The sequence below is a fragment of the Magallana gigas genome, chromosome 8 (genome assembly GCF_963853765.1).
Source record: "Magallana gigas chromosome 8, xbMagGiga1.1, whole genome shotgun sequence".
NCBI classification, from domain to species: Eukaryota; Metazoa; Mollusca; class Bivalvia; order Ostreida; family Ostreidae; genus Magallana; species Magallana gigas.
The window spans coordinates 41,684,525-41,708,689 of record NC_088860.1 but is presented as its reverse complement, the minus strand read 5'-3'; the positions used below and the strand labels follow the sequence as shown (position 1 = coordinate 41,708,689).

The following is a 24,165-nucleotide window of genomic DNA, read 5'->3' as shown; positions in this document are numbered from 1 at the left end:
ATGCTCGCAATCGTTTGCTTGCAAAATCGTACCAACTCCAAGGTTCACCAACTGCGTTTGAGGAAACCTATCAAATAATTTTGAGTTTTCCTGATTGCATAATAACTCTTCTTTGTCGAAATATCGACGAATAGAAAAAAGGCGGAAACATATGAAAAATTATTGTTCGGAAATGATGGAGAAATTCTACTGATTACCAAAAACAAATTTATATTTCATAAGTCGTAGAAAACTAATATCGTCTATAGAATAAACCCCGAACAATAGTAAAATGGGAATATAATGAATTTTTCAGGTTGACATTTGGCGAAAATGCTTAAATATGTGTTTTCGAGTAGCTCGAGGATTTGATTAAACCGCGATTTGCAGGCTGAATGTATAGATGAGAAAGAAGACGAAAACGTGTTGATAAACCTAGATTATCCACTAACATTGAGTGTAAAGAGAAACAATGGGGTTGCTGACAAGAACATACTTTTATTTTTGTTTGGTAGCGTATTTCTACCGGTCAGAAACCCAAAACCGTATAAACTATGAACTCGGAAAGAAGCTACCAGTTACCCCGTTCACGATTTTAAAGGACTTAGGGTTTCAGATGTGTCTCAAGGAGTGCGAAGCATACTCCAAGTGTGTGTCAATCAACTACCACCTTCAGCATTTTTTCTGTGAATTGAACAGCGTCAGGAAGGACTCCCTTCGTCCTTTGGTCAACGACCAAGATTATGCTTACCACGAAATACCACACCCGGTAAGTGTGCATTCGTAATACAGTAAAACTCGGTTAAAGCGAAGTCTTTCGTTATATCCGTAATTCGTTATATTCGTATATTCTTGGATTTTTGGCCAGACGATCTTAATAATTTTGAAGTCAAATTATTTTATATATCATTCTATTATTTATTTTAATAAATCTCTTCCTGTTTATTTTTCGTTTGTCTATTTAGGCTAACAAGACCTGTGGAAGGTTCTCCTGTAAGTCTCCCTACAAATGTGTGAAAACGTCCTTGGGCCAGTTTGTGTGTGTTTCTTTTGGTGAGTTTCAGCTAATTATAATTTCATATACTACAGTTGTAGCTGATTATCATCAATCAAAAATGCTAAAGAAATAGCATCATTGGTATATTTTATATGACACAATTAAAGGGGCATGGTCACGATTTTGGTAAGATTCTATTTTTCTGTTTTTATTATTTACAACGCTTTAGGAATGTATTTCTAATGATCAAATGTTTAAGAGCCAGTTGTTAAGTTATAAGCAAGATACAGTGCTCACAATTCTTTGTCATGCAAACAAGGCTCATGCCCTGTTTTTGTTTACATACATGTAGGTTCAAAATACCACTAAAAATCTTTTTAAAGCCGATTTGTCTATCTTCTAATTCATTTTAAGTATAAATAAACTGTTCCTAATTCATTTTAGGTATAAAATTGGAATTTTCACTTCAACATTCAAAATGTAAACAAATGCTTTGTTTACATAACAAAGAATTGTAAGCTCTGTAACTCGCTTATATCTCAACAAATGACCCTCCAATCTTGTTTGCCTATGAAGCATTGTATGCCTTACTGAAGCATTGTAAACATTAATATTGGAAAAATAAGACACCTCTGTTTTTTTTTACTTTCTAAATAAGCACTAAAACGAGCAATAACTGTATATTCTTTCCTTCCACAATTTTAATGTCTACATATAATACCATAGCGCAAGAGGTTTAAGCAGCAGGCATTGTACTAAAGGTCACGAGTTCAAAACTCACCAGGGTTTTTACATGATTGACTTGTATATTTTTATTAAGGATTTTCAAAAATTAAAGCAATTTTATCGTCAATTTTTTTTCATTGAAAGTTTTTAAAACATTGATTACTAGGTAAATTATTAAATAAAAAAGATATACTTTCATCTAATAGTATACTAATATCTTAAAGTGTCTCATGCCACTTAAAACTGACTAGATTTACTTAATAACTCACAATTGACCTGTTGCATGGAACTGTTATCTCACTTGAATTAAAAAAAACCCATATTTAATTCCACACAAGGCAATGAATGAAGAGATAATTCATTACCCTTTTTTTATCAGGAGATAAAAATACAATAAAATAAGCAAGACTAGCAAGACTCGGTAATGCCTCTGGGGATCGGTTTGTTATTAATAGACAATTGCATGTAACATGTGCTTCTGGAAAAAAACCTGCCCTCAGCTGTAGAAAATGCCAACATCAACATACTTATTGTTTCGGATTTTTTAACCGGGCTCTGCTGAAAGCAGAGTCCTGGCTATAGGCAGGCAAATCGCCAATGTTACTATAAATAGCACAACTTCAAAAGTAAACAAAAAAACCAAACAGCGTCAGCTTCCGCTATACAAAATAGTTATACAAAGAGCCACGTTTTGTCAAAAGTGTTGGCATTTTGTTTCTTTTTTTAAAATTTCGAACGAATTGTATTTCTTTTTTAGTTTTCTTTTTAATAACTTGTTTTTAAAACATTACTATGCATTTTGGACACATACAATACGCATGAATTTCCATGAACTACTTTGCTGCGCGATGAAGAAATGGGAATTGAATATATAATGCTTGTTGCAAAATTCAAGGCAGCAACTGTTAAACTTTTTAACTTTTACTAGACAGACATATTTTTTGTTTATAGCCGCTTACAAAATTTGGTCGCTCTCTGATGCTTTTCCGACATTAAAAGCATGAGAGAGAGAGAGAGAGAGAGAGAGTGAGAGAGATATTTTCAGTCTTTACTACACAATATGCATAAAGACACACCAAAAGAGCCCGGCTTTCAGTACTTCAGTACTTTGATTCTTTATAAGGCTCTTTTGTGGTGTTTTTTAGTGAATCGCTGCCATTAGAAAAAAATGATTTCAACCTTTAATTTAAATAATCAATATGACCTAGGCTAATTAATTTTAACTGAGATTTATTCAATACGTTAACTGCAATATTGTAAAGTACTTCTTTCTTCCTCAATCATTATCTAGTCCAATGCAATATTGTAAAAATGCAGAAACGTGTTCTTCTATGAATACAGGAAACGTCATCATTATTGAAACAAGTCTTACCATATAGTGTAAATGCATTCCAGGTATATATGTATCTTCTAAAGTTTCTCTGCAATAATTGGCCTATTTATTTAAATTTAGATTGTAATACACCATGGCGCTCCTACGGAGGAAGAAGCTATTGTTTTAACAAGAAAAGACATAACTGGCAAAATGCCAAGGTAAGGTTTTTATCTTGTTTTTCTTTTACTGATTAAAGGTACTGTACATTTGTTCTTTTTGTATTTGAAACCAGTTATTCTGTAAGTGAAACAACGTACCATAGAGGAATAACTTGGACAGTTGCATACCTTCATATTGATATAATTATGATTCACAAAATATGACCGTGTTTTTTACCCACTTTACGAGTGAGAAAAGCCAAGTCCAAATTAGCTTGACTATTAAAGCTGACATGAATTCATAAATACGCATTATTTCCCTTTTATCTCCGACTACCGCCATATTAATTGTCGATTTCTATTGTTCTGCTCATCGCTACACACCCCCTATATAAAGCCGAGAGCACAATTCATGCTTCACCGCATTCAGGAATTTCATACACCCGAACACGTTACCTTGGACGAAAAGACTTGTAAAAACGCGTTTTGAACAAAAATGATATGACAACCACTTCACTGTATATCCAATAAACGACGAAACAAGACAAACTGAAATCCAGGCGCAGATACTTCGAAAACTCCTCGATAATTATAGACTGTTTTCCTGTGTATGTTATAACATCGCACATGCGCAAACCACACACTGTGGCAGTTCGAGCAATGTCAATTATCGCATGGATTTTAGAAATGGGGCGTTTTTGTAGGAACGGATGGAAACGTTGTTACTTTCTTGGATTTACTATCATTTAGCTATTGTGTTGGATGTTGTGTCGCCGGGGTTTTCAAGAAGATGCAGACGTTATTCCTTCTGTATGAACGACACACGTGTTCGATGTGCATGCGAAGTAAGGCAGCACTGTCTGTGCAAAATAATACGGATACCTTGGACATCCTTTCAAAGAATAAATATATTTTGTATGTGATTGATTGTTGTTTTCTTTATTCTTTATTACTACATTTTACTACAATGTGTAGTTTATGCATTTAGAAGTCCGTGCAACGCGAATGCCTCGATCGGAAAGCAACCGACCGTAACTTTCTTAACCGGTATATATACCCCAGTGGCAGTAGAGGAGCGATCGAAACTAATATGGCGACCGAATGCTTTTATGAATTCATGTCAGCTTTAACAAACTCATTTGTACGTCTTTTCAGGCATTCAGATTTATCTTTTGTCACAAGGAATTATTTAAGGAACAAAGAATCATTCTTTGAGTATTAAGCGGTGATAATTTTGGTTGTGGTGTGATCAAACCCAATGTAGCACGAAGGGCTTTATGATAGATTTCATCACGCCGAAATTATCACCTCATACGATTCAAAGAATGATTTCTTATTACGTATTGTAACGAACCGAGGGTACGTGTAAACGCTTAAACGTAATTATGGGCCGCTGTTTAATTATTATCTTGCGTCAAGGTTCAAAAAGAATTAACTTTGGTCACAGTTTATAGAAATCGTTGGTTCACTTATTATATTCAACTTGCCGAAACTAATATAAATACTCCGTATAAAGTTTTACCATTTATTGCAACGAACGAATGGTTCCATATAAAAACACGTATAATTATTACTATTATACAGTACGATTGGTACAACGTTATTATCTCCTATAAGTATAGCGACGAACCAATCCAGGACGCCCTAATACAAAAGTTATATTACTTTACCGTAATAGCTAAAAGACTTGGTAATGTCAATACATACCACTGTCAAGCGAGTTGCTCTTCACCGTCAACTGGACTTTGCTTTCAAAACACCGTCTTTTTATGCCCTAACTTGTTATGTTTATGCTGAGACGTTGACAACGTCAACGTCATAAGCGTCAACTAACTTGGCGCATTTTATCTCATAATAATTATATGATAACGTTGTACCGACATAAAATACATGACATTTAACATTTTTACATTATAATACAAAATTACCATTCATAAAGTTCAATAACATCAATTATTATCGTTCATTTCGATTGTCATTATTTTGTTATAAAGAGTTTAAATAGTTTTAAACATCGGGCTCAAAGTCCGTAATATACCGCAGGCATGGCGGTTAGTCCGAACGAAAGTAAACAAGTCTGTATTCCAATGGAATAAAAGGATTTATATAACAATGTAAATAAAACAAGTAAGTCACAACAACACACAAATAATTAACACAAATGATGATATAGTCTCAACCCAGGAATCGTAACATTACCCCCCTCTTAAATGAAACGTCCTCGTTTCCACTTGGTTTACTCAATCAGCAAGTTGCAAATGGACAGAACACTGAGTTTGCGCATCACGTTTCACAGATGAAGATGAGTTGATGGTCTCCTCCGTCTGGGTTGCTGTACATATAGTTGTCGCCGATGTACGATACCAGAAGGAACGCAATTGGTAGGTGGTCCCATCAGGTAGGATGGCTGTTTCCTCCTTCCTGATGTGATCCAGGGTTGGGGGAAAAATAATACTGCTCTGGTCCCCGTACGAATGGATCTCTCCCTAACCTTGATAAGTTCTTCAGCACAATGTTCTTTTCTGTAACTGGATGGAGCACCCAAGAAGAAAAATCTTGGGTCCAGATGGAGGTGGTCATAGACATTTGTTCCTTCCTGTTCCTTATACATAGGTTGCAGATCTCTCCATTCTTCATTGGTCTCGTTCATCCCATCCATAGAGCTGATGATAGTTGCTGGTGCGTCAATCTCCCGCATCTCTTGATCCTGAATATGGTTTGGTTGTGGCGATGGAGCTAGGGGAGAAAACAGAGGTGAGGTGGTCTTGAATAAAGATATGCAGGACCTCGGTGACGGGGTGGTAGGTAGCTCAACCAGTTGGATTGCAGGCCGCTCATCCTGAACTGGTGTCCATGGCATATCTCTCTCAACTTGCGGATGAATTCTATGGTTTCTTGTCGGTCCACCATTGACTGGGTGATATTTGCACTTTGCTTCATGATCCAGTAATTGGCTCTTTCTTGATCTGGACATGGCCAAAACACATCCATACTGGGAGTATTTGCACAATACTGGTTGGCTGTCATGCTTATCTCTGATGTGTCTGCTAAGTTGGCGCCATGTAGGGTACATCCTGAAGCAGGTTTTACAAGACAGCATCATTGGTACTGAAATAAAATAAAGTTATTGTCACTTCACAATCATCACTATTTTTCTTCATTGGTTATATTATAAAATGTTATCAGAAACAAAGGTCACTGGATTGGTTCACGCACAATTTTTAACAAAAATAAATTATAACCGTTTTTAACGAACGCGCTTTATTCGGATTTATTTTCATTTATTCCACTTCGGAATAATTTCATCTGATCATGGTGAATATATTTTGGTTTTTCCGTTTTTGACCTTTTGACTTTATACACGACGGATACAGCGCCTAGTACTATGTAGGGTCCTGTCCAATGGTTTTGAAGTTTCGGACTTCTTCCTTTGGTTCTGGCTTTAGACGCGATCCATACATGTTGTCCAGGTGTATACTGCTTTTGATTTGTATTGGTGTCATATTTTCTTTTCTGATTTTCATTTACTTCAATCAATTTTTGCCTGGCCTTTTCGTGGATGACTCCTATATTGGTTTTCATTTTCTCGACAAAGTCGTGGTAATTTTCATATAACTGGTCTTCCCCTGGGTGATGGCCATACACAAGATCAACTGGCAGTTTCAACTCTCTTCCTAGATTTAATTTGGCTGGACTGTATCCTGTGGTCTGGTGCACAGAGGATCTGTATGCGAGCATCACTAAAGGTAAAACTTCATCCCAATTCTTTTGGTTTGGTTGAACGTACTTGCTAATCATGTCTTCCAGGGTACGATTAAATCGCTCGACTAATCCATCGCTTTTAGGGTTGTATGGTGTAGTTCTTGTTTTCTCTATTCGCAACATCTTGCACAAATCTTGAAATAATGTTGACTCAAATTGCCTGCCCTGATCAGTGTGGACCTGGAGTGGAACTCCATACCTCGAGATAAATTCTTCTGTAAAAACCCTTGCAATGGTTATTGCCTCCTGGTTTTTTACCGGATATGCCTCTATCCATCTTGTGAAGTAGTCAGATATGATAACAATGTACTTGTTACCCTTCTCAGTCCGTGGTAAAGGACCAAGGATGTCTATGGCTACCCTCTCCAGAGGTTCACCAACTAAATACTGACCAAGTTTTCCTCTTGCTGCTCTTGACGAATTCTTCCGTGCCTCACATATAGTACAGCATCTAATATACTTCACCACATCCTCTTTATAGGATGCCCAGTAGAATCTCTCTCGGATTTTCTCGGTGGTTTTGGCTACTCCCAAGTGTCCACCTGTGGGGTTGTCATGCACTAACTTCATTACTTCAGTGACGCAGGCCCCTGGTACCACTATCTGGTGATAGGTTTGCTCGTTTTCTTCCCATGTCCTGTAAAGCACGCCGTTTCTTATAATTACGCGTTTCCATTGCGACCAGTATGTTTTAACTTCTGTCGACTCTTTTGCAACAATCTGCCAGGTTGGTCTTCTATCTTCCAACTTCCACTTGATGATTTTGGCTAATGATAGGTCTGTGTTCTGCTCTTTTTGTAGATCTTCTGGTGACTTCGTCATGTACCAATTTTGAGTGCTCATTTGATCTTCTCTTAACTTCAGTATTGGATTACTTTCAGGTTCTATGCTCTGGTAATTTATTTCTTTCTTATCACAGTGATTACAAGGTGAACATGGACGACGACTTAGTCCATCACTATTACCATGCTGTTTTCCTGGTCGATGTTCAATCTTGAAGTTGTATGTTTGTAGTACCTCTAGCCAGCGGGCTACTTGTCCTTCTGGATTTTTGAAGCTAAGGAGCCAGGTTAGTGCTCCATGATCGGTTCTAACCAGAAAGTCTTTTCCATATAAGTAATGATGGAAATGTTTTATTGAACTCACAACTGCCAGAAGTTCTCGTCTAGTTACACAGTAGTTTCTTTCTGGTTTATTAAATGACTTGCTAAAGTATGCAATAGGTCTCTCTATTCCATCCTCTATCTGAGATAGAACTCCACCCATAGCAAATGCACTAGCATCTGTGTCTAACACAAAGGGTAAGTTCAGGTTTGGGTACCTTAAGATAGGTGCTGATGTGAGGGCTATCTTTAGGTTTTTAAATGCTTCGTCACACTGAGGGGTCCAACTGAACTTTTCTGTTTTCTCTGTCAGTTTGTGTAGAGGTCGGGCTATATCTGTAAACTTCTTTATGAATCTTCGATAGTATGAGCATGTACCCAAGAAACTTCGCACATCTGTGACTGATTTTGGTACAGGCCATTCCTTAATTGCGCTCACTTTATCTGGAGAGGTTGATATCCCTTCTTGACTAACTATGTGACCAAGGAAAGCTACCTGGTCTTTGAAGAAATCACACTTCTTCGGAGAAACCTTTAATCCCGCTTCTTGTAATCGTTGCAGTACTGCATCTAGATGATTTACATGGCTGTGGAAATCTTTTGAATAAACAATTATATCGTCGATATATAAGAGACAAATTTCGAAGTTCAGACCCGCTAATACATTTTCCATTAGTCTCTCAAATGTGGCTGCCGCATTACATAAGCCGAATGGCATGACCTTGAATTGGAAAAAACCATGTGTGGTAACAAATGCTGTCTTCTCTTTATCTTTAGAGTCCATCGTTACCTGCCAGTAACCGCTTGCTAGGTCTAAACAACTAAACCATTGTGATCCTCTTAATGCATCAAGTGAGTCATCTATACGTGGTAGAGGGTATGAATCTTTTTGCGTTACTTCGTTGAGTTTCCGGTAGTCGATACAATATCGAATGCTACCATCCTTTTTGGTTACTAATACGATTGGTGCACTCCAAGCGCTAGATGATGGTTCTATAATTCCTGCTTTAAGCATTCTCTGCACTTCCTCTCTTGCTGCTTCTTTCTTATGAAGAGGTATCCGTCTAGGCTGTTGCTTGATTGGTCTTGCGTCTCCTGTGTTAATTTTGTGGGACACAATATTTGTCTTCCCTAGGTCTGTCTTTGATTTTGCGAATACTTTAATGTGCTTCTGCAAAAGATCCCTTACCAGTTCTTGTTGTTCCTTAGAAAGGTTCTTGGTACATGAGTCCAATAATGGTTTCATGTAATTTGTAAAGCTTGTGTCTACATCTGGCTCTATGTTGGTGTCATTCTTGGTTTGTACTTCACTCACATTTGGTTCTATTTCAGCTATAGCTGCAGAAGTATCTTTGTAAATTTTCAGCTCTTGGCCACTAACATTTATTACACGAATGGGTACCTTACATTCTTTGGGTTTTACTAGACATCTTGCAACTAACAATCCGGACTGTTGAAGGTCATGTTTCGTTCCATCTATGAGGAGTTCTTTATCATTTAGATTTGGGTGAACTTTCCCTTCAATTATCATCTCGCTTCTTGGGGGAATAGATAAAGTCTCTTGAATAGAAATTTTAAACACACTACTTTGATCACTGACAGTGTCGCATACTAGCTTCTGGTCACCAAGTGTAAGAGTTCCTTCCCCTAGGTGTAACTGACAATTATGTTCTTTGAGGAAGTCAAAGCCTAGTATCATTTGTGCATCAATGTCAGCAACTATTGCTCTGTGTTCGATTATTTCCCCTTTGATTTTGAATTGTAGTACAGTCTGACCTTCTGGGACAACAAGGTCACCATTTGCCATTCTTAAATTACTATAATTTGGTTCTAACTTTGGTCTCATACATCTGTTTATTTCATAATATTTCTTTGGATGAATGACTGTGATAGACGAACCAGTATCAATGATAGAGTTTATTTTCAAATTGTAAACAAAGACATCAAGTGTTAATGAGTTATAACTTGATCCCTTTATTTCTAAAACTTGTGGCCCTTTTTGTTGTGTAGTTGACGTTAGGCCGCTGGCGTCAACTACTGCACGTTTTCCTGGTTCTCTAGTACTTTGGTCACTACGCTGTTGGTGTGACCCGATTTTCTTTGACTCTTGTTTTTCTCTGCTTCCAGGTGTCGTTGTAGTAACCTACATTCACTCTTGATGTGACCATCCTTCTTGCAGTAGAAACATGGACCTCTCTTGTTGAACTTTTTTTCTGTGTTCTGGCTGATGAGAGCTATTTGGTGTGCATCATTTCTGATATTTGCATCCATCGGTTCTTCTCTCTGCATCCGTACCGCAACTCTGTTTCGTCTTCCATTATAACTTGGCGCATTTTATCTCATAATAATTATATGATAACGTTGTACCGACATAAAATACATGACATTTAACATTTTTACATTATAATACAAAATTACCATTCATAAAGTTCAATAACATCAATTATTATCGTTCATTTCGATTGTCATTATTTTGTTATAAAGAGTTTAAATAGTTTTAAACATCGGGCTCAAAGTCCGTAATATACCGCAGGCATGGCGGTTAGTCCGAACGAAAGTAAACAAGTCTGTATTCCAATGAAATAAAAGGATTTATATAACAATGTAAATAAAACAAGTAAGTCACAACAACACACAAATAATTAACACAAATGATGATATAGTCTCAACCCAGGAATCGTAACAGTATATTCATATAATTTTCAGCCATTTTTGTTTAAATGTTTAAGTATAAAAAGCAAACCCCGCTGGCGCCCCAATTATTCGTCATTTGAAGTTAATTGACTGTATACTACAAAATCGATACGTAGTGTTGTCACAGGAAAATACACTGAAACATGTAAATATAATCATATCAATGTCATTGTTTCAAAAAAATATTTGCAATATCAATATCGACAAATTATCTTATGAATATACGAATATGCGCCTACTTTAAATACAGGTATACTGAAACAGAAGGTATCTAAGGAATAAGGAATCATTTTTTAGTATTATGATGTGATAATTTCGGTTGGGGCGTGATCAAATCCAATATAGCCCGTTGGGCTTTATGACAGATTTGATCTCGCCCCGACCGAAATTATCATCTCATAATATTGAAAGAATTATTTCTTATTAATTATATTTACGACAATATCACAGACAAAGACACTGTTAAATGTGAGTATATATGGGTAAGCCTTTAAATAATTGTACTATGTTTTCTATACGACGATGTTCAGTCCAACAGTTGTGATTTTGAACTGCTGCATGTTGACAAATTATTAAATTGACATGTGATTGGCCGAAAAGAATGAACTTTGAGAAAAAACTTGAAATCATATTTACCTTTATATCAATATGTAGATGCTATATGTAGATGCTATGTGAAACAAGGCCCCACCATCACCAACTTTCCTCAAGTCAATACTCAGCCTCAATTTTAAGCCTGGGTATTGACCTCAAATTTATGAACTTTTCTAACAACAATTATGTTGAGGAATGAGTTGAGTGATGTTAAAATTTTGGTGATGATGGAGCCCGATTCATTAAGCAATACCAGTAATTATGTTCTGCTTACATATATAAATACCTTATTTGTTTGTTTTACTATTACGTTGTATTAAAATGAAGCTTATCTTTATTTAATATGCATTTATAGGAAAATTGTAATCAGATGGATGCCCATCTGGTAGAGATCGAAAGTGCTGAGGAAAACCAATGGATAATTTCTATGAGTATAAATTATATTTTTCCCTTTTCATTATTCATTTAACTCCTAAAAATTACGGACTTCTTTCCACGTGGTTAGTTTGTTACATGGTAATGAGGACGAAAGATTATCTGAACAATTCAATATCTATTTGTTACGCGTGCTATTTAACTGGCTTGATCAAAAAGTTTATACTTGTGTAAACTTATTTGATGACGTCAGAATCGTGAGGGCCCAAATTGAATTATAAGGAATATATTCTATAACTACATAAATTAAACTCATCTAAAATGGGTTACGCGGAACAGTTTACAATTTTTTGAAACCGCTTTGCTGTCCAACCCGGTTTCCTTGAGTATATTTACTGTATATTTGAATTTATTCATATTAGTTTCTTAAGGACGACGGACCTAACTCGCTTTGCGCATACATAATTTAACATGCATTAGTATTTCAACATTATTTTACCGGCATGGATATCAAAAGTTCTGAAGTGAAATTTCTATTAGTTGAAGTTATTTATAACGATTTACACGGATTATTGACATGTAAAGTTAACAGAGCTTCTGCCAGTGAACAAATCAGAAACATTATGCATTTTATACTATAGTATGTCACAGGTTGTCGTATCCATCTTTTTTTGTTGATTTATATTATCTACACATACCTGCCAGTGAAAACATTTAAAATCACTTAATGGCAATCATTTCAAGATTTCTTCGTTCACACATTCCTTTTTTATACCGGGATAAACTCAGAGGAACGAAAAACATGATATTGATTTCACTCAAAATCATCATACTTATAAGTATCATGTTTCAATCGGGATAGTAAATATGTTTTTTTACAAGAACGATTTTCCCAGTTATGTTCAAATGCAAACGAGATGTAATATACAAACAATTTTCGAAATGGTTCTTACTAAAAGCTTAATTTGATTTTAATGTTAGTTTATGTTTGATATGGATATACCAGGTTTATTAAGTTACATGTAAGTAACTCTAATTCGTATTTTAGATTTTCATGAAATTCACTATTATAGCTGTAGGAATGATATATATAGATCCGTCGTCCCTAAGCAAAAATTTTTTTTCACCTCTTTATAAAATAATTTACTATGCATTATATTGACAGAGAAAATCCATTCCTTTAAATCAATTATGCAAAACATCTACCCTGCCCAACCATTCCCCGCAACAAAAATAAATAAATAAATAAAATGTAAAATGCGAAACAGTCGCGTATTTTAATTAAAAATAAGACTTTCAATTCAAGATTTACAGAATGAAAATTGAATATATATATATATATATATATATATATATATATATATATATATATATATATATATATATATATATATATATATATATATATATATATATATATATATGCTTCTTATATATATATATATATATATATATATATATATATATATATATATATATATATATATATATATATATATAATATATATATATATATATATATGCTTCTTATATATATATATATATATATATATATATATATATATATATATATATATATATATATATATATATATATATATATATATACACACACACACTAGTATATCCTTTTTTCTTCTTCAGTGCATGAAATAAGCTCTAACTACAACCACTGGATAGGTTTGACCGATTTGAATTCTGAAGGCGTTTGGCTCTGGAACCACTCTCGCACCAATAATAGTCTGTGGGGGGATATCTTTCATATATATGACAAAAATTATTATCCAGAGTTTGAATGTGTTATGATAAGTATAAATACCTGGTATAACTATCCATGTTCCTATAAATTTTACTTTATATGTGAAAAGTAGAAGACAACAAGAAACTTTTACCTGGGGTTATACTAGTAAAACTTTTCTCATACTCGTACTCCGTACTCCGAGTATGTGCCCATTGAGTACGACTTTCTTTAAATTCAAGGATATGAAAAGTTTTGAGGACCTTCTCCGCTGACTACTCCAAGGTCAAGGTCAAGGTCATATCATATGAAACAAAATGTATTTTTCTTAAGAGCATAATTATATTTATTCTTTACTTTGCCCTTGTAGGCTTATACCTTACTTAAACAGAGCTTTTGGTTAAAGGGGTGAAGTGACCATGAACGAAGTCAATGTGATGTTCATAGCAGATCTCTTTACTTTTTTCAGTTTTAGACATAAATTATTTCCCATTTGGTTAATCTGTTCAGATTGAACAAACATGCCTGTATGTAAAGGATAATGAGACTGAATTAAAAGTTCTATGCCAGCTGGAAAATTTCAAAGTTATACGTCAAGGTCAAAGCAAAATTCTCTGAAAATCTTTAATCCCATTATTCACTATTTAAGTGGGGCACTTTGAGATGGTTGCCATCTCAATGTTGTCTAGCTATTATATCAAATTCTACAGCAAAAACAAGCTGCGAATCACCAGAATCATTTTCGTACACCGATATTAATATTGGTAGATGGTTCGGGGGGGAGGCAGGTAGATGGGGGGCACCTTCCGTCAGAAAAAATCTTAATAAAAGTTTTGGTCTCTAATAAAAAAGAACGCAATGTAATCTAAATCTCTGCAGCTAGTATGTAATGTCACATCGAAAACAAAATCGTGTACGTCAAAATTTGAAAAATTGCACACAAATTCCCAAAAATTTGCGACTTTTTTTTTTTTTTAGTAAATTTACAACTAATGCCCTTTATCATGCTTTTTAATTACTTATTGCTGATTCTTGATTAGTTTCTTTACTCCAGGTAATATTACTTTTTGTTAATTTTTAGAATATTTTTGGACTGTGTGATATTCAAAAAAAATTTAAATGAACCAAAATTATTCTAATTAAATTATTATATTTTAAAACATTTTTGACATTGTATAGAGAAAGAACAATGATTAAAAGCCAATATTTTCGACAGGCAAAAGCTGTTGTACGAAAATGAAAAAGGTATTTATGGAATTAAAAAAAATCCAATGATATGTATAACAGAAAGAAGGGCTCCAGCCAAACCCTCCCACACACACCAACTTCTCTTTGAAATATAATTATTTTCGACAGCCGCTTATTCTATAAAATTTTCCCCCTTTCCAAGGTTTGTGACACAACATAGATAATAAAAGATGTAATGTCTATTATAGCTGTCCTATCTGACATGTATTATTTTTCAAATAATATCTGCAATAAATTTATTTTGCAGTTATTATTTGAAAAAAATTATAAAAAATGTCAGAAAGGACATAGTTTCTAAGCCGAAGAAGGTACCCCACAAGTGCCTCTGAATACTACAACAAATAGAAATGCATTGATTTCGGGATTTTAATGATGGAGATTATGGGTCGTATTTGACTCAAAACAACAGATTTTTTTAGGAAGTCGAGCTATTACAATGGAATTATTGTGTGTTTAAATTAATACATTAATTAATGAAGCGAAATATCTTTGATAAATTTGGTTGCAGCTCTCTCTTACTCTCAAATTCACTTCCATAAATATAGATATTTCTTTGGGTAAATTGGTAAAAACTGTCCATTTTAATTTATATACGTGTAATTATGATGAAATTATAGCTTAATTAGTACACAACAGCATTACAAAATATAACAACTAAATATGCTTGCACTTCGTTTTATTTAGATAATTGTTTTGAGTATGACTTTGAGAAGGCTACATATCTTATTAAAAAAATTGCAGTTTTGTACTCAGCAAGAGTGCGAGTATGATAAAGTTTTATAACCTCGATACCTTGAGTACGATTTGGAGTATAAGATCGTACTCAAAAACAGTTTTATAACCTCAGGGCGACGTGTCGATGAAAATTCAAAAAGTGATCAAAACAACAACTTTGGACAGACTATAGTGATGAGACTCAATTTAATATATTTGTTTCACGTAATCTCTGATTGCAAAAATAGAACCCTTGGTTGGTTGCTCGATCGATCATCACAATGACAGTACTATCCTCGTCGTACAGTCACTGCATTGACCTGAGATAGCATTAGATATATGTGTGTATTATGAATAGTATGACAAAAATGTAAGGTGTGGACTCTTGTGTTTTGCATATCCTTTATTAATGGGTTTCGACCTAAAAAAAAATATACTTAAATTCTCAAAAATGTAACAAAATGAGGTATTTCTATGATCTGCACAGATTGTTTTATTGTGAATTAAGACATTGACGATGCAATAAAAACTTAGAAATCCATGATTGCTTGTATTTTATGATACCAACAGACTGTCTCTATTAACAATGTTTGAATCATCTCAAAGATAAAAACAAGGCAAATAGGCCACTCAGAAGAGTTCCAACAAGAATTGGCATGGAAACGGCAAACCGACCTAAAAAAAAAGAGATACAAATATGAAGCCAGATTGTAACGTCATGTAATTTCAAATCATCATCATCATCAATTTTGTTCTCACCATGATGTATGTAAATAGCGTTTTTAATATATATGTAGGTATCTTATGATATTTTTGATTTGCTTGAACTGCCGTAAACTTTTCATCAATTCAATAAGCATTTTAATATTTATGATTTTTATCATCATCATCATCATCATCATCATCATCGTCATCATCTGTTTACTACCAGAATAATATATATAGTTAATAAAAAAAAATAATAGTTAATAATATATATTTAATATAATCTTACCAGCCCCATTTTCACACAAAGCTGCTAGGGTACAATTGCCGTATGTCGCTGATTCATCACTTCCGTCGTCACAGTCAGATGAACAGTCACACTTGAATGATTCCTGGATGCAGGTGATACCCCCCGACTGACAGGTGAACCACCCAGAGGGACATAACTAGAAATAAAGAAATATTACCAGACTTAGCGCTACGTGTACATAATTTATGTATAAAGACATTTAGAACTAAAGCCATTTTGTTTTTTTTAAATTTGAAATGAAGTTGTGTGCTACTGCATGGTTGTCTCAATTTTCAACGTTAACAATCACATTTACCAAATATCATTAAAGATTTTAAGTTTAATAACAATTAAATGAGTAGATATGACAGAACAAAAAAATGTTAACTTCGAAAAACACATTAGAAAATACATGCAATGAAAACTAGCACAACTTTATATGTTCACCTCTCGTAAAAAGTATTTTAATCACACTTGAAAGTTGTCATATTTAGGTCACATACACCATAACAACTTACCTGTTGATATGTTCCAGCGGCCACTGTAGGGCAAGCAGCCGTATTACAATCACCGAAATCGGCCGAGCTCCCTGGGCAGTCTAACCCGCCATTAGCCGGTTTTGGGTTGTCGCAAATTCGTGCGCGGGATCGTCTTCCACCGCTACAGGTCTTTGTACACGACCCCCACGCCGCCCAAGCTCCCCAACTTCCGTCAACTGTAAAATAGAATATACATTGTATATCCAACTTCCGTCAACTGTAAAACAATATATATATATCCAACTTCCTTCAACTGTAAAACAAAATATATATCCAACTTCCGTCAACTGTAAAACAAAATATATATGCATGAATCATACATCTTATAGACAGTTATTTCTACGCAGACTTCAGGTACATCGCCATGCCATGCCTAGACTTTAGCATTTTCAGACACTACGACACAAGATGGCGAATTAAATGTTTTGTTAAATCGTTTGTATCACTCGGTTTGGTTTTATTAGCGCAGTGGGTAAATTATAAGGCTTGTGAGCCGCAGATCATGAGTTTGAATATGTCTGGGACTTTTGTTAATGTTTTTTAAATTAAAGTTTTCGATATATAATTATTTATTTATCTAAAACACTTTTCCGCCTATTTGACTTACACTTGGCTTAAACATCATGTTATCTTTCATAATCAAGTAATTTTCTGTTGATTTGAGAAACTATTTTAAGGTTTTGTAAGCCTTCTTAAAACAAAGCCGTTTATATAAATATTACATAGTAAACAATCCTGCCTCAAATGAATTCCAAGTAAAGCCTTTGAAAATTAATAATGTGTAAAATAGGCACATACATGAATTTCGCGGTAAAATTTAACTGGAAGTGAATTTTATAATTGAACGCATATAATTAAGAATTTCTTTTCGTAAAACGTATTTCCTTAAAGGTGAAAATATCACGCAAAACTCATTAATGTTTTCTCAACGTGATAATCACACGTGGTACAAATTATTGAAAAGATTTTACTTGGTTTGCGAGAATGAGTTGAGCAATACATACTTATGCAAACCTGCGTATTGCAATCCTGAGACATTGAAGTAGCCCCTGAACAGGAAGCGCCGCCATATTGAGGCGCAGGGTTTGTACAGGTGCGAGAACGAGACTGAGTTCCGCCTCCACAGGTCACTGAGCATGTGCCGTAGGATCCCCAACTGGACCATTGCCCATCAACTTTAAATGGGAATATTTTGAAGTTTTAAGCTCCATTCTTTAAAATAAATCACCACGCTTTTATTATAAAGTAAATTCAACGTCGAAAAAAAGAAACAAAAAAACGAAAACGAAATTTGTAAGTAACATACTTGGACAATTATGTGTGTTACAGCTCTGTGACGATGTACTACTCGACGGACAGTTGGCCCCGCCATACTGGGGGGAGGGGTTAGTACAGGTGCGTGACCTCTGCTGAGTCCCTCCTCCACACGTCACAGAACAGGACCCGTAACTCCCCCAGCTAGCCCAGCCTCCATCAACTACGTGTAATAAACGTGTAAATGATATACACGACTATTACTGAACTACCTTGCAATTACTTATAATGATCTTTTCTAATAGACAACGACATGAAAAAGAAAACATAAAAAGTAAACCAACGCACTTGGGCAACTGTGGGTGTTGCAAGCCTGTGATGACGTAGAAGATCCGGGACAGTTGTCTCCTCCCCACTGAGGGGCGGGGTTTGTACACGTCCTCGACCTCGTCTGAGTACCTCCCCCGCAGGTTTTGGAGCATGCGCCGTATGAACCGAATCCCGCCCATCCACCATTAATTGGTGGCGCTGTAACATTCGTCAACAGTTAAGGCAACCGATTTTGCATTTTTTTCAACCAAAATCATTGGCTCAACTGATACACACATCAAATTAATTGGTTTGCAGATTAATTTAATTAATGAAACCTTTAAATATTTATCGACATTTTACAATAAATCATTGATCACATTTTTTTAAATTCAGCATAAGATCCTTTGCCGGATTCAGATTCTGAATTGTTTTTATTCAAGAGAAATTAACATTTCAAAGACTAAATACATGTATTTGAAAAGCAAGTACAACCTTCAATCATGTAAACTTAAAAGTTTCCATCAAGAAAAAGAAGTTTTAATCAAGAACTAAACATAACAATTTTTAGGAATCTCGTGAGTTTTCAGTTTAAAACACAGAACCCCGAGATTATTGACATAATAATAAGTTGTCATAATCATGATAATGGGTTTAAGCATTCCATGCATTTATCAGTTTCAAAACAATAACAGTTATAATACTAAGTATAGTGGTTTATATTCTTCGATTTCTTACTATTTTTTTCGCACACAAACTGCAGCGAGCCCGAACATCTCCCATCATTCCATCTTCCACTGCTAGAATACATCATGTTGCAATCTTCGTCCCCAGAGTTGTTAGGCTCGCCTGCAAAAAAAACCCCATTCAGATTGAGATGTTGTTCATATAAGCTCAGTTTTAAACCCAAACTCCAGGTGTGTTGGGAGAAACGTTTACCTGAGTTCCAGTTAGTGTAGCTCCAGGTGAAAACTCCCCCGGACCACGCCCATGACCCCTCCGTCGGTCCGTCAAACCCTCCCATCCACACGCTCTCACCTCTCAGTAAACCTAAACATAACTTGTATCAGTACTGGCGGACACATACAATCGATTTTACAGCCAATGATCCAAGATTACTGTTATGAAAAACGGGACTGAAAATAAAGTGAATTTTTTACCGTAGACAAAAGCATTTTCGCCGGAATCTGCAATGTTGACCAGGTTAGCGTTGTTGGCCTGACAGGTCTTCAACGCATTTGACCACGTGGCTCTTGACGTAAACAGCTTGTAGCATCTACCGTTCCTGAAACTCCACGTGGAGTCACAGGCGTCCAGTGCAGCTAAAATTGAGAAACAGAACATAAGAATTTAACATGGAGTCAAAACCAGTTGACAAAGTATACAGAAATCATGAAAGAATATTATAATTGGATTCAAATTTCTGTAAAAGTTCTTATTTGTTAAATGATAGACCATTGCAATTATCTCAGAAGTTTTGGTGGCACACATGAGAAATGAGATAGTTACCTTAAAATTAAAATAATATTAATATCCATGAAAAAAATTAAATTCTACAGGATATATAGAAAAATCCTTCAGGAATTCTATTTCCAATGGGATAATAATATATTTCACAGAAAACTTATTCATACAGGTGGTTTTCCTGAAGAAAAATTAGTCATTCAATCGGATTTTATAAACCCACGTGAGGTTTGTTCAAATCCTATCGGAATAAAATTCCCATATGAAGTTTCTTAAATCTGGTAGAAAATTCATGATACATGTGGATCTTAACAAAATTGAATAATTTGACGCATAGGAATTTTTTGTATATAACTATACAGGAAAATGTTCACCTGACAGGTGAGATACATCAAATTACAAATGTGATTATAGAGTCTGACCCTGAACACAATGCATGTCCTTTTTGGGAGTTTATTTTAATTAACTCTCCTATGCAGTTACTCTGACAAACCGAAACTGAAACAGTGTTTGGACCTAAGCACAAATCATCACCGCTGACAAGAGTTAGTTCTTGAAAATAATCCATAAATTCGATGTAATGTACGCTGAAGCATTTTTTAAAAGGAAGCTTATTTATAAATACCTAAGAAATAGTCAGATTTTGAATAGTACGAACAATTTAGAAGTTTTTTGCAGTCGTGTGTATTCCTACGCCAGAGTTCAATATAGTATTGTTCAACCATCGGCTGTCTCCGTACATTTCCGACAAGCAGAGAGTCAGTCTATATTTAGAGGTTGTATCATCAAGCTATCACGTGACCTGGTATCTCTTACTTGTCGGAGATTAACGGAGACAGCCGAGCATCTGGTTGAACGAGACTATAGTTCATTATTGGTTGGATCCATACACTTTTTGAAATATTTCGAATACCGATACATAGTTTGATGAAATCAATTCTATTTTTAAATATTACACAACATAATTCATTAGGTCTTCTCGATAATCTTGTCGGAAGAGTCCGAGGATCCGTATATAAAAATGTGCGTAATTTAAATAAACTACTTGCCAAGCAAAATAATATATTGTTGATTTTAATTAAGATAAATAATAATCGATAAAATCAACTCCCCTCAGTACTTTGATTTATCAAAGCGATGATGCCATAGCATTAAGGCGATCTAAAGACTTGCAAACTTATCCGGAACAGTGTTACATATAGGACTAGAACTCACTTGTTTGTTCACAGATGTAGGCCATGCTTCGGCTACATGGGTAATCGTTCCACCGTCCGCCGCTCAGTAAACTGGCACAGTCTTCGCCCCCAGAGTCATTAGGCTCGCCTGTACACATGCAAACGTCCATTAATTCAATTGAGAAATTGGAAAAAGGTTATTACGACTATATTATATATATATTTATAAGTTACTCAATTTGTATGCACACATCACTGCAGTTATGAGACTATATCTTTCAATAAATAATGATTCAATGCTTATATATATATATATATATATATATATATATATATATATATATATATATATATATATATATATATATATATATATATATATATAAGCGCCAAATGTCAGTGTAATTATCGTAATCATATTGTAAAAACTTCTTAATTGTATCTTGACATTTTAATCTTGCATACCCAGATGGCAATATAACGTGCATTTATATACTATATGCAGGTTTTATTTTCACTCCATGCTATTTTCGCTCTTTTACACTTGCTTATTGTTTCGCCCCGTCTTCAATTTGCTCAGACACAGTTGTGTTGAAAGAAAAATAAATATAGAATTGAAATTCTTAAATTCGCACGCAGACAACGAAGGCGAAACGGGCGAAAATAAAACGGCGACGAATATTTCCCTGCATACAGCAAATGGAGATTGTAATAATTTGTTATCCTTAGAGAAATATTGAATATTTATTGACGATTATAATACTGTATTTTCACTCTTTTTCACAGACATGCATACAAAATGCCTTTTAATTTTAATTGCAAATTTTTAATTTCATGCTTGCCCAATGATCGCATGAGGTCACCTGTGTGATATTGGTGACCTAAATGTTAAATAAATGTGCTTTGAATGTAAATCCGGTATTATATTTACAAATTAAGCCCATTTATTGGGGTTTAAGCAGTAAACAATCTTTTAAATCGATCATTGTATTGAATCCTAAATGTCACCTTCGCATGGACCCAGTGCTTTAACGGCAATCACCTGAAAGACTAACGTGACTACTGGTGTACTTATATGTCCTTAAAACCTATAACTAACATCTGACCACCCCCCCCCCCCCCTAAAAAGAAACTAAAAAAAAGGGACGTAAAAAACACCGGAAAACAAAATTAAACAAAAAAAAAAGAAGCAAAATAAAGATCTCCACAGATTCACATACCCGAGTTCCATTAGGTACGAACCGCTTTGACCAGCTTCCAGCCTAATTGAATAACTGAAGTCTTCTAAACATAAAAGCTAACAGATAATGACCTACCCGAGTTCCATTTGGTGTACCCCCAGGACTGGAGGCTCCCATACCACAGCCATTGTCCCTCAGTGGAGGAATCTGACCCACTAATCCAAAACTCGTACCCCCTGGCAAGGTCTGAAACGAGACGAGACGAAATTCTCACTGTGTACAACGGTATGCTCCCTGTCTGTTCATACATCAACGAGAGAGAGAGAGAGAGAGAGAGAGAGAGAGAGAGAGAGAGAGAGAGAGAGAGAGAGAGAGAGATATCCTCACTGTGTACAAAGGTCTGTTCCCCGTCTGAGCCTACGTCCACCAGACTACTACCCACGGCTTGACACGCCTTCAGGGCGTTCATCCACGGCAGTTTTGACGTGTACAGTCGGTAACAGTTCTCTCCGTACTTGGTCCATCCAGAACTACAGGTTACTGCGGATACTCTGTACTCTGTAAGACAACAGCAATAATTACTAGATGCTCTCTCTCTCTCTCTCTCGGAATTATATTAAATTATGGCGAAACTCTTACAACAACTACTGTATCAGTCTGTTTATCCTCACTTACCAGGCAATGTAAACACTGCTATCACCAAAACAAGCTTCAAGACCCTGTAGAACACCTGTAATGGAAATACAGATCACTCAAATTGATGAAGCAACGGTTGTGATATCATTGACAATGCCACGAAGTAGTAACAGTTAAGGGAAAAGTTGTAGTATTGCAGTAATAATGGTCATACACTTTTACAGCTCGTTGATGCAGAGGTTTTATGAGAGTAGTTAATTAATGTAATATCTTTAAAAGTAGTTTTGGATGGCTATTTTCGTTAGTTGTTTTTTCAGACTGTTCTGCTTAAAACATTTGCTATGTGTCTGTTAGATTATTTACCAAGTTAGACTTCAGAGGCCCACTCATTGCTATGGTAACAACTATACTCGAGCGGATTACCTGAAAGAATTAAACTAAAATCTTAAAAAACAAATTCAGTCAACGCCATTCACTGTTCAAATACAGGTACATATTGTTATTTTTCACTGAATTAGACTCTCTTATCCCCTGTTGCTTCCGTTATTTGCCATATTATATGTAACCTTTCTTGTGAATATGTACCAATGCTGCATTTAGAGATAACAAGCTTAACTTCTTACTTTTCGAAGCCGCATACGTTTCTCAAAATTGTGAATAGTGGTCTCGTAAAATCTACGATTTACAAGAACATTCTTTATCATAATTTAGGTATATAACCAAATTCAATTTTCTATTTAGTTTATAAGTCCAATCATCAGATTAAATAAATATTCATTTACAAGGACATTTGTAAACAGATAAATTTACAATCTTTAAACTTTGTATTTTGCAATTGACGGTGCATGCTCAAATCGTCCGTAAGTTTTAGTTACAGCTACACGGATCATCATATACAGTCATGTATGCAAAACACCTGCAGTTTCCGGTGCATGCTCCGAACCGAGTTTTATCTATTCATAACACAGTCTGTATAAATACTTAATGCCAAAAAATTCTTCTGACATTTAATTCTATGGTTCAATGTTCCAATCACTACTTTAAGTTAAAAATTATAGTTTAATTGTTATGAATTATTCCAAGAACCACAACGCATCACAAGTTTAAAAAAGATTTTTCTCCACGGGCGTCTTACACTCCAATGAAGAAAAGGATATTTATCCATAAGATATTTTCTGTAAATGCAGTACTTTTTAAAACAGAGGAATAA

The 24,165-nt window shown here is 35.0% G+C and overlaps 2 protein-coding genes across 2 annotated transcripts in view; one reads left to right on the top strand and one right to left on the bottom strand.

Annotated features, from left to right (window-relative positions):
• Nucleotides 1-272: 272 nt before the first annotated feature.
• Nucleotides 273-15,944, top strand: LOC105341001 (C-type lectin domain family 4 member M-like). Its single transcript, XM_066070003.1, has 5 exons — nt 273-748; nt 945-1,032; nt 3,156-3,235; nt 11,684-11,759; nt 13,348-15,944. Exons 1-5 carry the CDS (start codon nt 452-454, stop codon nt 13,572-13,574), a joined length of 768 nt encoding a protein of 255 aa, XP_065926075.1. The 5' UTR covers nt 273-451; the 3' UTR covers nt 13,575-15,944.
• Nucleotides 15,873-24,165, bottom strand: part of LOC105341000 (A disintegrin and metalloproteinase with thrombospondin motifs adt-1) — a 21,834-nt gene continuing 13,541 nt past the window's right edge. Inside the window, exons 4-15 of the mRNA XM_066070001.1 lie at nt 22,707-22,877; nt 22,455-22,565; nt 21,179-21,286; nt 19,660-19,821; nt 19,439-19,549; nt 19,238-19,348; nt 18,539-18,718; nt 18,243-18,413; nt 17,941-18,111; nt 16,916-17,112; nt 16,398-16,554; nt 15,873-16,078 (exon numbers count right to left, since the gene is read on the bottom strand). Coding sequence (XP_065926073.1) covers nt 15,999-16,078; nt 16,398-16,554; nt 16,916-17,112; nt 17,941-18,111; nt 18,243-18,413; nt 18,539-18,718; nt 19,238-19,348; nt 19,439-19,549; nt 19,660-19,821; nt 21,179-21,286; nt 22,455-22,565; nt 22,707-22,877 — 1,730 coding nt within the window. The 3' untranslated portion in view covers nt 15,873-15,998. The remainder of the gene's footprint in view (nt 16,079-16,397; nt 16,555-16,915; nt 17,113-17,940; nt 18,112-18,242; nt 18,414-18,538; nt 18,719-19,237; nt 19,349-19,438; nt 19,550-19,659; nt 19,822-21,178; nt 21,287-22,454; nt 22,566-22,706; nt 22,878-24,165) is intronic.

Excerpts from the sequence above, each read along its gene's own strand:
- LOC105341001 (XM_066070003.1), top strand. The coding sequence starts at position 452 with ATGGGGTTGCTGACAAGAACATACTTTTATTTTTGTTTGGTAGCGTAT. Across the intron at positions 749-944 it reads ACCACGAAATACCACACCCG|GCTAACAAGACCTGTGGAAG; the intron begins GTAAGTGTGCAT and ends TTGTCTATTTAG. Across the intron at positions 11,760-13,347 it reads CCAATGGATAATTTCTATGA|TGCATGAAATAAGCTCTAAC; the intron begins GTATAAATTATA and ends TTTCTTCTTCAG.